The following is a 15,751-nucleotide window of genomic DNA, read 5'->3' as shown; positions in this document are numbered from 1 at the left end:
CTGAACAAATCTCTGGGGTTTCTGAATTAAGGACTAATGGGAAGAGGAAGGCAAATGGTTGGGCCAGGGTACTGCAAGAAGTAGTATTTGGAGTACTCTGATAGCTATCCTAATAGATAACATTTTGTTCATTTAAATAGTTTGAACGAGAGAGCCGGGAACTAGGGACACACAGCATCGAGGTTTTATAATGCATTCCGTAGAGTTCTTTTCAAGTGTGTTCAAATATCATTGAAAATATATGCATGCATATAAACCTCTGTTACTTGATTTAGTGCTTTACAAGAGCCCCTCAAGGAAGGGGTAGTAGCAACTCTCAGTATCCTTCCTTTACGATGAGCTTACGTTATTCAAAATTACATCGTAATTTATTTGTAACTGTGAAACTAGACTTAGTTATTTAGTAGACCCCCCCTAGAAACCTATGACGTTAATAAAACCAACAAAAATGTGTTCAGTTTCCAGTGATACACACACTACAGACTCAATTATGTGTCATCCATCTTAATGAGGGGAAGAAGTGATTTAACAAACACAGAGCAAACAGAATATGAAGTTTTGTCCTCCATTAATATTAGTAATGGATAAAGTGGGCTCCAACGCCTTCAAGGTAGCTTGAGACCCATCATCTGTGTGTCATGGGCAGGGGGATGCTCGGCCAGGATGTCTTTCTCTGTCACTGAGAAAAATTTCCATAATATATAAGGATACTTACTGAAACAGATATGGGGCATTTGGGTAATTAGGAATCGGTTAGCATATTTTTCCGGAAGCCTTGACTACAAAACGAAGATAGTAGATTTGGACACTTCCAGCTATGCAGAAGTTGTTTGGGTATTCATCTTTATGCCGAATGCAGTAAGCTTATTTCATCTCTGCAGCTTCCCATATACCATTTTCCCACCTCTGTTTTGTGTTTGGAAAGACTTTCAGAAATTAAAACTCAAGTTAAAAAGTGAGTGACGGGCTTCCCCGGTGGCTCAGTGGTTGAGAGTCCGCCTGCCGATGCAGGGGATACGGGTTCGTGCCCCGGTCCGGGAAGATCCCACATGCCGCGGAGCGGCTAGGCCCGTGAGCCATGGCCGCTGAGCCTGCGCGTCCGGAGCCTGTGCTCCGCAACGGGAGAGGCCACAGCAGTGAGAGGCCCGTGTACCGCAAAAAAAAGAAAAGAAAAGAAAAGAAAGTGAGTGACAACTTAAATGATATATGGACTATTTTGCTGACTTACAAGAGCATGCAGAATTAAATATGACCCAGTTGAAATGTTAATTTTATTTTAATGTGTATATTGGGGTGGAGTCTTAAAGGTGCCAGAAAACAAGCATTCACCCGTCCTGTTTGGAACTGCAGCACACAGGCACCTTCAGTTACCAGTTCTGTTCATTCCACAGAATCATCTTGGGAAAACATAACTGTTTTTTATGTACCTGGTATATATCTTAATTAGTTTGAAGAATTTCCCAAATACCTGTTAATATGTAGTTCTCCAATTCCAATCTTGCCACGTCCTGTACCAGTGACACAGCACATAGGAGTTTTATTTCTCTTTCTTTCTCTGGGTTGCTGAGAACCCAACGAGAGAACAATGGAATGGCATCAAAGAGATCAGGGTTCCTGACTCAGATTTGCCATAAAATAATAGTGTCCTCTTGGGAAAATTATAGTTATTCTAGGCCCCTTTGCTTTTCTTTACTTTGACAGAGCTGCACTAGATGACCCCAAGTAACACTGCACTCTTTGCAGTAGTAGCTTAGACGTTATTGGTTTTCTGAAACAAATGAAGACAGTGACACAGGAAACTGTGCAACATCTCTGTAACTATGTTTTCTTAGAGTTGCCTCCATTTTACAGATGATAAGATGGCTGAGCACAGAAGTAGGTGTTTTGACCAGAGGTTCCAGAGTAGATGGAACTGAACCACAAGTTTCCTTCATTCCTGAAGCTCACTTAGCCAAAACATAGGCTTCTGAATATTAAGCTGTAAAGCATATTATCAGTATGCTTTAAAAGAAGCGGTTCGTCTAGGATTTCTAATTACTAGCAGGCGGTTTTGAAATTCTTAGAAGATCATCTAATTTTGTGAGATTTACAGCTCTCTTTTCCTGTCAAGCAAGTTGTATTAGTGCCAGACAATCACCTGAGCTTCTGGATGCTTCTCTGAACCTCTTGAATTTTTCTTCTTGCTATCTGAAATTCATGCCAGATAAGCCTTTTTGTAGAGAGCATGTACAGACTTGTCTATTTTCATATAAGAAAGCGATGCAGTGAGCCAGGTCGGGGATTAAGCCCTCATTCTCAGAGTGGTGTTGAGCTCCTGGTGAAATATTATCATCATTTCCTCAGAATAGAAAAGCAGTTATCTCAAGTTTTTAATGCCATTAACTATTTATACATTTATGTATAATACATACATTTATTGTACCTACGAGGTGTGCTCTCTTTGGGAAGTACAAAGCTATTTGAGACGTAAGTTGTTCGTTTGTTTTCCCACAAATACTGTGACCCTTTGAGCAGGAAGGTCTATGTTTTACTAACATCTAGAACAAGCAGCTAACACGGTGTCTAAGATGTAGTCAATAAATATGAAATAGGTAAATGAACACATTTCTAAGGAAGGGCCAGGACATGAACAAATAGAAAATTTTCATTTTCAGTCACAAAGCCACAACAGACATAAAAATGATACAGACAACAAAGTGCTACGGTCATTCAAAGAAGGCATAGAGTTGATACAACAAGGATCTCCTCTATGGCACAGGGAACTGTACTCAATATTTTGTAATAACTTATAAGGGAAAAGAATCTGAAAACGGAATCACTGTGCTGTACACCTGAAACGGACACGACATTGAAAATCAACTATATTTCAATTAAAACCCAAACCAACAGACAACAGCAACAACAAAAAACCAGAGAGGTCATAGAAGTTCTTATGAGATTCCAGAAGAGAAGAGAAGCCAAATGAGGACGGGAGAGGAGGCTTTTGAATCAGTTCAGAGGAGAAGTCACAGAGGAACGAGTCTTTGATCTGAACTTGAGATTAAGATTAAGATGAATTAATCTGAATTAATTAAGATTGCAACACAGGGATATTACAGATGAAGGTAATCACATAAACTTACTCTACTGAAACTTGCAGAGGTTATGAGTGTTGTTCAAGATCCCAAAGCAAGTGCATTGTGGAATCAGAATTTTAAGTGAGGCCTAATGAACTAAAAACAAAGAAACACAGAAACAAGCCCTTCCTGTGACACCACGTTGCCTTTGAAGTCGTTTTTCTTTGGCGGGTTGGCAGAAACTGGTTCCAGTGTTTCTTGCAGGAATGACTGGCCACAGGACTGGGCGTCGTAGCTTCCTGCCAGGCGGCCGAAGGTCGCAGGCAGGTGGGTCACTGGGACACACGCGGAGGGGCTCCTGCCCGGCTCCCTGGCCGCTCAGTGCCCCTGCCCCAGAACGGGGGTGGGGGCCCCAAAGCAGCCTTGTCTGAGTCCCCTGCCACTAGAGAGAGTATTGGCCCAACACTTGTAGAAAACGGGGACCTTGCTGGCAGTTCAGTGGAGGGACACAAATAAATCTTTGCCGACTTTCTGCTGAAGCTCACGAGGGTTCACTCCTAAGCCTCTTACAAGGTCAGCTGCCGAGGCTGCGAGAGATGAGTCGGGGCTCGCGCTCCACCACGGGGAGGTCGCTGGTTAAAGCGCTCACGAGGGAGTGAACCGCGTGTCCGCACCGACACGCACGGGCAGACCTCGTCGATGCCTTCTGTTCGGGGTATGAAGCCCTCTCCTGCCTCTTCCAGGCTCTCTAGAAAGCATGTGCAGAGCCTCCCACCCCACCCTCGGACTCCGCGGGCCACAGCTGGAGGGACCAGCCAAGGAACCGTGGCAGGAAGAGGCCAGAGGTCAGCGGGCCTCGGCCGGAGCCCGTCAGTCGGTCCCCATTCACACACCACCAGACGATCCTCTTGACCTGGGCAGTAGCCGCCAACCGACCGCTGAGGTGAGCCCGGTGCGCGCTTGGCTACCTGGCATGGCTGGGAACCCCAGGATCTCCTGGCAGAGGCGGGCATTCTCCTGGGCCGGGTCCGCGGGCGTCTGCGTGTGCAGGGCCTGAACCACCTTGGCCAGGACGATCTGGCACAGGTTGAAGAGGCCTGGGGGGCGGGAGGAAGGAGACGGGGGGCTGGCACCGTGTCCAGGCCGCGCTTTCCAGCCGGGCAGACCAGAAGCCCCCTTCCCTTCCCTCGGTCCGGCCGCGTCTGGGTTGGCCTCCCGGGACTTGATGAGCTTGTCCAGCAGCTCCTGAGGGACGGTGCTGCCCGTGCCCCACCAAGACTGGCAGCAGCGCCAGGGCCTCCCAGGGCACGGCGCCCCCGGCCCCAGAGCCTTCCCTCTGGTTCTCGTCACCGGCTGTCACCAGACTTGCATGCAACGTTCTTTTCTTTTCTCTTGTCGTCTTTACGTCCCTCAGCCACGCAACGCGGTGAAGCCCTGACGCTCGCTGCCGCGTCGATACACCCCGAGAACACGATGCTCAGCGAGAGAAGTCATACACAGAAGGACACACAGGGCGTGACCCCACTGAGGAGAAACGTCCAGAGCAGGTAGATCCACAGAGTCAGCGAGTGGGTTCCTGGTTGCCAGGGGCTGGCGAGGGGACGGAGTGATAGCTAAGGGCGTGAGGGACATTTTCGGGGTGACGGAAATGGTCCAAAGCAGTAGTGACGTCTGTACAGCTCAGTAAACTGTCCCCACACGCCCCGGTGCAGCCTGTGAGAGCATCGCGCTCAGGATGAAGGGCTGACCACAGGAAGACTGAACGAGCAGTGGGTCCTGGGCCCAGACGCTCAGCTGGCGCCCCCCACGTGGGGAAGTCACGGGGACTTGCTGAGCCTCCACGGAGACTGGCAGCAGCCCCCGAGCTCACAGGGCACTGCGCCCCCGGCCCCAGAGCCTTCCCTCTGGTTCTCATCACCGGCTGTCAGCAGACTTGCAGGCAACGTTCCTTTCTTTTCTTTTGTCTTTTTCCAAGGCAACTCTTGAGTGCATGTATTTAACATGCAGGGAACCAGCCCTGACTCCTTGATCTGGGTCTTCCAGCCTCTAGAGCCTCGAGGACATCCATTTCCGTTATTTACGCGCCCAGTGCCTGGGGTCTGATGATGGAAGCTGACACCGAGGGCGTCACCACGTGCGGGGTGATGTCAGTGGAAGAATCCCATGGCGAGGGCCTGCCTGAGGACCACGCACGCCCGGGCCCTCCCCGCCCCCTGCCTGCAGCCCTGCGCCTGGGAGCGGAGCTGGTGCATCGCGTGCCCGACGTCGTGGAAGTTGGTCTCCTGCTCATCATGCTGCAGCAGGGAGGGCAGGTTGGGCGTAGGCTTGGTGAAGTTGGCCACCATGGCCGCGATGGCGATCTGGCAGCTCCCATCGTGCTGTAGGCAGCCCGGCTGCAGGCCGAAGCAGGCCGCGTGCCCGGACTTCCCCACCCTGCGGAGGGACGTGGATGGGGCCCCGCTTCCACAGAGGAGCCCCGGCCCACGGCCGACAGGTTCCCCCACACACGCACCGAGGATAGAGATCAGGTAGAACTTGCCGATGGATGACCTTGCCCGAGGCCGCGTCCCAGACCGTTTAGAGCCTCACGTCTTCGTGACACATGCTGGTGCCCTCCTCCAGGTCGAAGGTCAGCCCCAGCAGCTCCTGGGAGATGCCCAGCAGCCCGCGTGTGAGCGCCTGCATGGGGAAAGCCTCATTGAGCAGGTACTGGTTCACGTGGTAGCGCGTCTCCTCCCCCGGTTCATGTAGTAGCGCAGGTCCCAGGCGTTGATGGGGCCGTCAAAGTGCAGGCCCCGCCTCTGGCACTCGGCCTTCTTTAGCTCCAGGATCACGGCCGCTCCTGCTCCTCGAGGGGCTTCAGCTTCTGGGCCAGCTCACCTGCGGGCGGAGGGGAGAGGCGCGGCTACGTCCCTGGGGCGGCCCCCCAGCCACCCCCGACCCCGCGCCCCTCGAGGCAGAATGAAGGGTCTGGGAAGGTGACCCCCAAGGACTGACACAGTGGGGTCTCCGGTCAAGGTCCGCCTGACCCCGTCCCCACTGGGACTCGGGGAGGCGATGTTACCTAGGACAGTGGCCACCACCTGGCTGGTCTTGTCCATGTTCATCTCCAGCACGGAGTCGGCATGCGTGCGGAACCCCAGCAGGCGGGACTTCAGGGCCTGCAGCCTCACCAGCTCCCTGAGGATCACGCAGTTCTCCTGGAACCCAGAGACGGAAGGCGCTGGGGACCGAGGGCCACGGCCTCCCCGCGGGCCCCGGGCCAGGTCTCTGCAGGCGGGCAGGGCTCCCAGGCCACTGGCGGGCACAGCCAATCCCCCTCCCTCCTCCTCCTGGCCCGGATTTCTAGACACTTTGGTGCTGTCCTAACACATGGTCTTTATTAACACAGGTCCTTTTGGAACCAGAAACGGCATGAACGTGATGGGCTCTAAGGCCAAGGGCAGGAAGAAATGCGGCCAGTCTTTCCAGGAGCCACCAAGGGGCCTCCCCGGGCTCAACAAGACAAACACGGCTGCCGTGCAGACAGTGGCTCAACCCCACGGCGCCCGAACACCCAGCCCCTGGACGGTGAGACAGCTGTTGCTGCAGGTGGCCCGTGGCTCACTGATGAGGCCCGGCCCCAGGTGTACGCCACCTTCTCTGGGGCCACCTCTCCGGTCTGCAGTGGGGTTCTCCTGGGAGCCCCCAGTCACCACGGGACCAGCGTGGCCTGTCTCTAGCCCAAGAAGGTGGGGACACAAGACTGTCCCCCGTGCCCCCCGCATCACCCGCGAGGCCGAGCGAGCACCAGTGGTGTCTGCGGGGAAGATGAAGGGCTCACGCACAGCCCCCATCTACAGAAGCACAGACTGCAGCCACCTGCGCTATGGAACAAACACAAGTGTCCACGCAGGACCCGATGTCTGAATGTCAAGGCCATGCCCGGGCCACGGTGAGAAGGTGCATCCCCCATGCAAGCCACAGAGAGGGGATGGGGGGGCCATCTGCGATTCTGAGCTCATCGGGCATCACCCCAGAGGGAGAGGGAGAGGGAGAGAGGTAGCCAGAAGTACAGAGAGAGAGAAAGAGAGAGGGAGGGAGAGACGTCTCTCCCTTCCCTGGGGGTTCTCTAGTGCAGCCAAGGCTGAAAACCACTGCATTTTGGGAGATGGGTCCTCGTGGAAGAGTTAGATAGTAGCTCAATGGCATTATCGACACATACTAAAAAGGCCCCAAATCTTGGGGAGTCAGGGAGGGGAGTGTCGGCTGCCTCGTAAACGGGGAGAGATTGGGCATCAGGGGAGGTGCCTGTGCAGCCTGCGCCCAGGGCCCCGCAGACTTCATCTCCCAGCGGTGGTCCTGGGCTGGAAGTCAGCGGGGAGGTCAGGCTGTCCAAGCATCAACGTTGACTTCAGGGCTGATCTAAAAGGCGCCTGGTGTTTGTTGAAGCAGAAAAAAGAGAAAGCAGTAGGGAGAGGATGGGAGTGGGAGGGGGAGGGAGCCCCCCTCCTCAGCACTTCTACCGCTCTCCCTCTCTCTCTCCCTTTCTCCCTCTCTCCCTCTACCTCGCTGCCTCTCCCTCTCCCTCCATCTCTCCCCCTGCCTCTCTCCCTCCCTCTCTCCCTGTCCCTCTTTCCCTGTCCCTCTCTCTCCCTCTTTCCCTCCCCCTCTCCCTCTCCCCCTTTCCCTCTCCCTCTCCCCCTCTCCCTCTCTCCCTTCCTCTCTCCCTGTCCCTGTTTCCCTGTTCCGCACGCTCTGGCTCTACCTCTTTCCCTCTCCCTCTCCCTCCACCTCCTTCCCTCTCTGGAGAGGGAAGGAGGTGGAGGGAGAGGGAGAGAGACATGGAGAGGGAGGGGGGAGAGGGAGAGAGAGATGGAGAGGGAGGGGGGAGAGGGAGAGAGAGATGGAGAGGGAGGGGGGAGAGGGAGAAAGAGGGGGGAGAGGGAGAGAGTGATGGAGGGAGCGAAAGATGTCTCTCCCTCCCTCCCTCTCTCCCTCCCTCTCTCCCTCTCCCTCCCTCCTTCTCCTCCCTCTCCCTCTCGCTCCAACTCTCCTTCTCCCTCCGTCTCTCCATCTCCCTCACTCCCTCCCAGAGAGGCAGAGATAAGGCAGAGGGAGAGAGGGAGAGGGAGAGATGGAGGGAGAGGGAGAGGGAGGAAGAGGTAGAGGGAGGGAGAGGGAGAGGGAGAGAGGGAGAGAGAAAGAGGTCTCTTCCTCCCTCCCTCTCCCTCTCTCCTCCTTCTCTCCCTCTCTCCCTCTCCCTCTCTCTCTCCCTGTCCCTGTTTCCCTGTTCTGGTCTCCCTCTCCCTCTCTCCCTCTCCCTTGTCTCTGCCTCTCCCTCCATCTCTCCCTCTCTGAGAGGGAGTGAGGGTGAGGGAGAGATGGAGGGAGAGGGAGTGACAGAGGGAGGAAGAGGGAGAGAGGAAGGGAAAGGGCGAGGGAAGGAGAGGGGGAGACGGAGGGAGGGTGAGAGAGGGAGAGTCGGAGGAGAGAGGGAGAGGGAGGGAAGAAGAGACCATATTCCCTCTCCCGGTCTCCCTCCCTCCCTCTCTCTCTCTCTCTCTCTCTCTCTCTCTCTCTCTCTCTCTCTCTCCTGCCCCGTCCCTCTCTCTCTCATCCTCTCTCCCTCTCCCTCCATCTCTCCCTCTCCCTCTCTCCCTCTCCCTTATCTCTGCCTCTCCCTCCATCTGTCCCTATGTGGGAAGGAGTGAGGGAGATGGAGACATGGAGGGAGAGGGAGAGTTGGTGGAAGAGGGAGAGGGAGGAGAAGGAGAGAGGGAGGGAGAGAGGGAGAGACATCTTCGCTCCCTCCCTCTATCCTTCTCTCCCTTTCCCCCCTCTCCCTCCCTCTCCTCCCTCCCTCTTGTGCTCTCCCTCTCCCTCTTTCCCTTGCCCTCTCCCTCCACCTTCTTCCGTCTCTGGAGAGGGAAGGAGGTGGAGGGAGAGGGAGAGGGAAAGAGGGAGAGGGAGAGCGGAACAGGGAAACAGGGACAGGGAGAGAGGGAGGGAGAGGGAGAGAAGGAGGACAGAGGGAGAGGGAGGGAGGAAGAGACCTCTTTCCCTCTCCCTCTCCCCCCCTCCCTCTCCTCTCCATATCTCTCTCCCTCTCTTCCTCTCCCTCCCTCTCCCTCCATCTCTCCCTCTCCCTCTCTCCCTCGTCTCTGCCTCTCCATCTCTCCGTCTCTGGGAAGGACTGAGGGAGATGGAGACATGGATGGAGAGGGAGAGTTGGTGGAAGAGGGAGAGGGAGAAGAAGGAGAGAGGGAGGGAGAGAGGGAGAGACGTCTTCGCTCCCTCCCTCTATCCCTCTCTCCCTTTCCCCCCTCTCCCTCCCTCTCCCCCCTCCCTCTCCTGCTCTCCCTCTCCCTCTTTCCCTCTCCCTCTCCCTCCACCTCCTTCCGTCTCTGGAGAGGGAAGGAGGTGGAGGGAGAGGGAGAGGGAAAGAGGGAGAGGGAGAGCGGAACAGGGAAACAGGGACAGGGAGAGAGGGAGGGAGAGGGAGAGAAGGAGGACAGAGGGAGAGGGAGGGAGGAAGAGACCTCTTTCCCTCTCCCTCTCCCCCCCCCCCTCCTCTCCATATCTCTCTCCCTCTCTTCCTCTCCCTCCCTCTCCCTCCATCTCTCCCTCTCCCTCTCTCCCTCTCCCTTGTCTCTGCCTTTCCATCTCTCCGTCTCTGGGAGGGAGTGAGGGAGATGGAGAGATGGAGGGAGCGGGAGAGTTGGAGGGAGAGGGAGAGGGAGGAGAAGGAGGGAGGGAGAGGGATAGAGGGAGGGAGAGGGAGAGAGGGAGAGGGAGGGAGAGAGGGATAGAGGGAGGGAGGGAGGGATAGAGGGAGGGAGAGACGTCTTTCGCTCCTTCCCTCTATCCCTCTCTCCCTCTCCTCCCTCTCTCTCTCTCTCTCTCCCCCCCTCCTGCTTTCTCTCCCTGTCCCTCCACCTCCTTCCCTCTCCAGAGAGGGAAGGAGGTGGAGGGACAGGGAGAGGGAAAGAGGTAGAGGGAGGGCGTGCGGAACAGGGAAACAGGGACAGGGAGAGAGGAAGGGATAGGGAAAGAGGTAGAGGGAGGGCGTGCGGAACAGGGAAACAGGGACAGGGAGAGAGGAAGGGAGAGAGGGACAGGGAAGAGGGACGGGGGAGGCGGGAAGAGGGAGGGGGGAGGCGGGAGAGAGACAGGGGAGACAGAGGAGGTAGAGGGAGGGGGAGGGGAGAGGGAGAGGCATGTGGGAGAGCGAGGGGGAGACGGAGGTGGAGAGGGAGTTGGGAGAGGGTCGGGGAGAGGGACGGGGAGGGGGGAGAGGGAGGGGGGAGGGAGAGAGGGAAAGAGAGTGACGCAGAGGAAAGAGGGAGAGGGAAGAGAGAGAGAGAGCGGGACAGAGGGAGAGGGAGAGAGGGAGGGGGAGAGGGACGAGAGGAAGCAGGGAGAAAAGAGAGAAAGAACACACCATGTACATTTCTGTCAAATGACACCGGGGATCCTTACACAACCAGGAGAAAATAACACAGCGAGGCTCTTTCTCAGCTGGAACTGGAACTGCAGATGGGGCGAAACACCACCAGGGTGGCCACACATGTCCAGCTGCCGCCCCAGCCCCCTGAGTCTGGTCACCAGGGCTCTGAGTGTTTGCTCCAGGGACCTGGGGTTCACCCTGTCACCCTGGAGGTCGGGCCTAGACAGCAGGGCCCCGGGCTGGACACATAGGGGGAAAAGCATCCCCACAGGACAGCTTGTGCGAGCCGATTCAGCTGCGAGATTCTAGAGGCCCGGGATCACCCTGTGGCCCATGAAACCCAGGAGCCAGGAGGGTCTTACATCGGGATTCCTGTCCGTTGGACTGTAACGTTTATGTAAGGAATCTTGGAAACAGTGGTAACAAGAGTGAATTCGAACGAGCTTTAGGATATTATGGACCACTCCGAAGTGTGTGGGTTGCTAAAAACCCTCCCGGCTTCGCTCTTGTTGAAAATGAAGATCCCCGAGATGCAGCGGATGCTGTCTGAGAACTAGACGGGAGAACACTCTGTGGCTGCCGAGTAAGAGTGGACCTGTCCAATGGGGAAAGGAGAAGTCGAGATCGTGGCCGCCTCCTTCTTGGGGTCGTCGCCCTCGAGATGATTATCGGAGGAGGAGTCCTCCCCCTCACCACAGATGTCCAAGACGGAGAAGCTTCTCCCGCAGCCAGAGCAGGTCCCTTTAGTAGATATAGGAGAAGAGAGAGATCACTGTCCCAGGAGAGAAATCGCAAGCCGTCCCGATCTTTCTCTAGGTCTCCTAGCCGATCCAGGTCAAATGAAAGGAAATAGCAGACCACTTTGCAAGAGGAGTGGTGCACAGGAAATAACTTCATTTGACAGGAGTATGTACAGAAAATTCAAGTTTCGTTTGAGACTTCCGAAGCTTGATGCACTTTTTAAATGTTTTAGCTGTTCACATTTGTTTGTCTCTTGGGACAGTGACACATAAAGGTGTCATTCTCTATGGTTTGAAATGGGTCATATGAGGCATGTAATATGAAGAATTGTTTCTTTACAATGTTCTCTTAAGCAAAATTGAATTTGCTTTGAATTTTTGGTCTTGCCTAGACTGAGAATAAAACTCTAACTCCTGCCCACCTAAAGTGTGATGTTTATTATTATGGAAGCAACACTGGCAAACATTGAAAAGACTTTCTGTAGCTGGGATATGGTATGCAGCTGTAGTTAAGCAAGCAGTCTTTAAAAGGTGCTGTGAACACAAGCCAGCAGGTAGAAATGAAAGCCGCACCCTTACCCTAGATTAGAGGTTTAAGAATTCCACTAGTCTTCACACTGGACAAGAGGTTGTCCAGTGAGTTTAGAATCTAAGAAGTTTCAAGGAAGTTAGTTTCCCTTTGAGTTAGGTCATAAGTCCCCTCTGTGATTGCCGTACATGAATACATAGCTCTTTGTAATGTTTTTTGGAAGTTGAGATGATCAAGATACCAATGTCTTGCCAGATGAAGAGTATATTGTAGAGCTGAACTTTGAGTTACTGTGCAATTTTTTTTCATGCTGTCATTCGTAATATGTTTTGTGAGACTCCTTGGGATTAAAGTTTTGGTTCCAAAAGGAACAAAGAAAAAAAAAAGGATCCACCTGCCAATGCAGGGGACACGGGTCCGAGCCCTGGTCCGGGAAGACCCCCTGTGCCGCAGATCAACTAAGCTCATGGGCCACAACTATTGAGCCTGTGCTCTAGATCCTGGGAGCCACAACTACTGAGCCCCCATGCCACAACTACAGAAGCCCGCACAGCTAGAGCCCGTGCTCCGAAACAAAAGAAGCCACTGTAATGAGAAGCACGTGCCCGCGACAAAGAGGAGCCCCTGCTCGCCGCAACTAGAGAAAGCCCGTGTGCAGCAATGAAGACCCAACGCAGCAAAAAAAAAAAAAAAGACGATACCGGCCAGGTGATCAAGGGTAAAATTGTTTGTCACAAGTCCCGTTGATGGGGTGTATCCTTGATGTGTGTATCTTGATGGTGTGTATCCTTGATGATGTGACCTGAGGAGAATGACATTTTTATCTGTGTCTGGATCTTCCGCCCCAAACCCCGTAACTCCAGCCCAACCATAAGAAAAACATCAGAAAACCAACAGACAAACAAATTGAGGGACAAAATACCTGACCAGTCCTCCTCAAAACTTTCAAGGTATTAAAACCCAGGGATGTCTGAGAAATGTCACAGCCCAGAGGAGACTGGGACAGAAAAAGGATGTTAGGGGAAAGCTAGGGAAATTCTAGTAAAGTGTGGACTTTAGTTAATAATAACGTATCCATCTCGGTTCCTTAGTTGGATAAGCATGTCGTACTAACGTACTAAAGTACTAACGTGTTGGAAATAGGGGTACTGGGTCGGGGGTCCACAGCACTCTGTACACTCTGTACAGATCTTTGCAACTTTTTTGTAACTCTAAGCTATTCTAAAATTAAGCAACTACTAAACAGAGATAAGAATGTTATTTCCCTGATTTGAACATGCCTGAGTTTGTTTTCATGGTCACATTTGTGCTATCTGGATGTGTCTTGGAATCAGTAGCAAAGGAGAGTTGCCAGCCCCTGGGAAGATGCGGCTGGTTTGCAGGTGGCTTGCTCTGGAGCTGAAGACCACGGTGGGAAGTCTGCAGCCTCGGGCTGCACTTAGAACCATGGGAGGGGATGGGCCAGCTCAGTTAGGGATGGAACCTATAAATAAAACTCTTTTTCTTTTCCATTATGGCTTATCACAGGATATTGAATATAGTTCCCTGTGCTAGACAGTAGGACCTTGTAGCTTATCCATCCTATATTTAATAGTTTGCCTCTGCTAACCCCAAACTCCCAATCCAACCCTCCCTCCCTCTTTCTCCCCCTTGGCAACCACAAGTCTGTTCTCTATGTCTGTGAGTCTGTTTTTGTTTCGTAGACAAGTTCATTTGTGTCGTATTTTGGATTTCACATATAAGAGAGATCATATATGTGTCTTTCCCTGCTGACTTACTTCACTTAGTATGATGATCTCTAGGTCCATCCACGACGTTGCTGCAAATAGCATTATTTCATTCTTTTTATGGCTGAATATATTCCATTGTATATATGTACCACATCTTCTTTATCCATTCATCCATCAGTGGACATTTAGGTAGCTTCCACATCTTGCCTATTATAAATAGTGATGCGATGAACATTGGGGTGCATGTATCTTTTCTTTCTTTCTTTTCTTTCTTTCTTTTTCTTTCTTTCTCTCTTTCTTTATTTTTTTGTCACACAGTATGTGGGATCTTAGTTCCCTGGCCAGAGATGGAACCCATGCTCCCTGCACCAGAAGCACAGAGTCTTAACCACTAGACCACCAGGGAAATCCCAGGGGTGTATGTATATTTTTGAATTAGAGTTTTCTCCAGATCTATGCCCAGGAGTGGAATTGCGGGACCCTATGGCAGCTGTATCTGTTCTCTGCACGTCTCACATCAACCACCTGCACTCCACTGCTTGCTCTCAACGTCATCTTCGGGGAACACAACCTGCGACAGGGACCTTGACAAGAAGAAATGGCTCAGGGAAAAGCTACCTGCACAGGGAGGAGATAGAGGCCATCGACCCTGGGGTGCGGCGGGGAGAGTGGGCACGGAGATTTGTCATTTCATCCCTGATACTCAGCCCTCCTGGCTGCCCCACTCTAGGTCACCTCGGGATACAGAGGTGACCCGGTTAGAGTCCCAGCCTGTGCAGGAATCTAGGGGCACCAGCGGGTCTGAATAATATTAGTGCAGGGTCTCCCCCATGGCACTGGGGTTATTTGGGGCGGGTCATTCTCTGCTGGGGGCCCCTCCTGGGCACTGTGTGGGGTTCAGCAGCATCCCTGTCCCCACCCATTTGATTCCAGGGGCCCCTTCCCCCCCAGTTGTGACAACCACAGATTTTCCCCAGACATCACCGAAGAACTGGGTGAGGCAGAAGCAGGATGGCCCTGGGTGAGGAGCTGTGTTGAAGCAGCTGTGTTGAAGCAACCAGCCTGGCTTAGGGCAAGGTCTGCCCCGGTCCCGTCTGAGCCTGCATTTAGAACTGCCCCTTCCCTCTCCCACCTCCCATGCCCTGCAGTGGTCTCCGAGACATCATCCCCGTGTAACAAATCACACCTTCTCAGTTTACTGTCCCCAGCACCTAGAAGAGTGTCTGCTATGTAGTAGATGCTTCCTAAATACTTGCTGAATAAAGGAGTTGAATAAAGGGATAAGTGGATGAATGAATGAAGGTTACCATGGAAGGAGGGGGCAGATTCCCTTTCTGGCTCTCGGGGGTTGGGATATCAAGTGAAAGATCCATCCTAAATAGGCTGACCAGCCTTCTGGGGTTCCCCGGAAATGAGGGTTTCCCCACAGTTCCAGCGCTCAAACCTGAGCGGTCCTGGGCAAACTGGGGGCGGGTGTTGGTCACCCTGTGTAAACACAGTAACAATTGCAACTGCAATAGCAATGGCCGAGGACCTCTACGGTCTTATTGACCAGGCCCAGTTCTTTACCTGGCGGGGAAGGGTGGGCCGGGATTGGAATTCCAGTGATCCAGGGTGGGCGGGTGAGGGCACACCCCGGGCTTGTGTAGGGGAGTCCAGGAAGGTTCTGGAGGAAGTGACAGTGACACAGGAGGGAGGGAGGAGTCTAAGGAAGAACATCCCACACGACAACGTGTGCCAATGGCCCTGGGCCCAAGGTCACACCTGACCAGGGCTTGCTTTTTTTCTTTTTTTTCTAATTTACTTTTTCCCACATGGATATGCAATTGTCCTAATGCCATTTATTGAAAACTCCTTAATTTCCCCACTTTCTGTCATATCAAGTTCTCATCTATCTGTTTCTGGACCTTTATTCTCTACCATAGAGGAATACGTCCCATCCTTGCACCACTAGGGCTGTTTCATCACTATAACTTTATTTTTTATTCATTTATTTCTTTGGCCATGCCGGGCAGCATGTGGGATCTTATTTCCCTGACCAGGGATCGAACCCGCACCCCTTGCAGTGGAAGCTCAGAGTCTTAATCGCTGGACCTCCAGGGAAGTCCCCAGGGCTTGCTTTGACATCCATCGAATGGTGGCGGGTGGGCACGGGGAGCAGCTGTCTGTGAGCCATCCTGTGTAGAAATGCAGGGTGGAGGGCAGGAGAGCTGGAGCGGGAGGGGAAGAGGCGGAGGAGGGAGGGAGGGATGGCGGGCGGGCGAGAG

General features: G+C 53.3%; 1 protein-coding gene, 1 long non-coding RNA gene and 1 pseudogene across 4 annotated transcripts; all 3 read left to right on the top strand.

Annotated features, from left to right (window-relative positions):
- Window positions 1-16: 16 nt before the first annotated feature.
- Window positions 17-5,328, top strand: LOC309824409. Its single transcript, XR_014296924.1, has 4 exons — window positions 17-1,183; window positions 3,800-3,999; window positions 4,471-4,603; window positions 5,032-5,328. It is a non-coding gene; the product is annotated as an uncharacterized lncRNA (long non-coding RNA).
- A 35-nt stretch (window positions 5,329-5,363) lies between these two features.
- LOC309823868 (uncharacterized protein) lies at window positions 5,364-7,061 on the top strand. 2 transcript variants are annotated; one of them, XM_082656484.1, is made up of 4 exons: window positions 5,364-5,584; window positions 5,679-5,762; window positions 6,170-6,322; window positions 6,448-7,061. In XM_082656484.1, the coding sequence occupies exons 1-4, from the start codon at window positions 5,400-5,402 to the stop codon at window positions 6,488-6,490; spliced, it is 465 nt and encodes a 154-aa protein (XP_082512610.1). In that variant the 5' UTR covers window positions 5,364-5,399; the 3' UTR covers window positions 6,491-7,061. The 2 variants fall into 2 exon arrangements, 1 of the variants encoding a protein (XP_082512610.1); XR_014296879.1 differs by lacking the exon at window positions 6,170-6,322 and having other exon boundaries at window positions 5,364-5,762.
- Window positions 7,062-10,255: 3,194 nt separating this feature from the next.
- On the top strand, window positions 10,256-11,638 carry LOC309824198 (serine/arginine-rich splicing factor 3-like; annotated as a pseudogene). Its single transcript has 2 exons — window positions 10,256-10,304; window positions 10,830-11,638. The product of its transcript is annotated as a serine/arginine-rich splicing factor 3-like (transcript).
- The last annotated feature ends 4,113 nt before the right edge of the window (window positions 11,639-15,751 follow it).

The sequence above is a fragment of the Grampus griseus genome, assembly GCF_964374135.1.
Source record: "Grampus griseus genome assembly, chromosome: 6".
NCBI lineage: Eukaryota > Metazoa > Chordata > Mammalia > Artiodactyla > Delphinidae > Grampus > Grampus griseus.
Note: the sequence above shows the minus strand (reverse complement) of the source record. Positions and strands in the feature narration are given on the sequence as shown.

Excerpts from the sequence above, each read along its gene's own strand:
- LOC309823868 (XM_082656484.1), top strand. The coding sequence starts at position 5,400 with ATGGCCGCGATGGCGATCTGGCAGCTCCCATCGTGCTGTAGGCAGCCC. Across the intron at positions 5,585-5,678 it reads GCACCGAGGATAGAGATCAG|GTCGAAGGTCAGCCCCAGCA; the intron begins GTAGAACTTGCC and ends GCCCTCCTCCAG. Across the intron at positions 5,763-6,169 it reads GGGAAAGCCTCATTGAGCAG|CACGGAGTCGGCATGCGTGC; the intron begins GTACTGGTTCAC and ends GTTCATCTCCAG.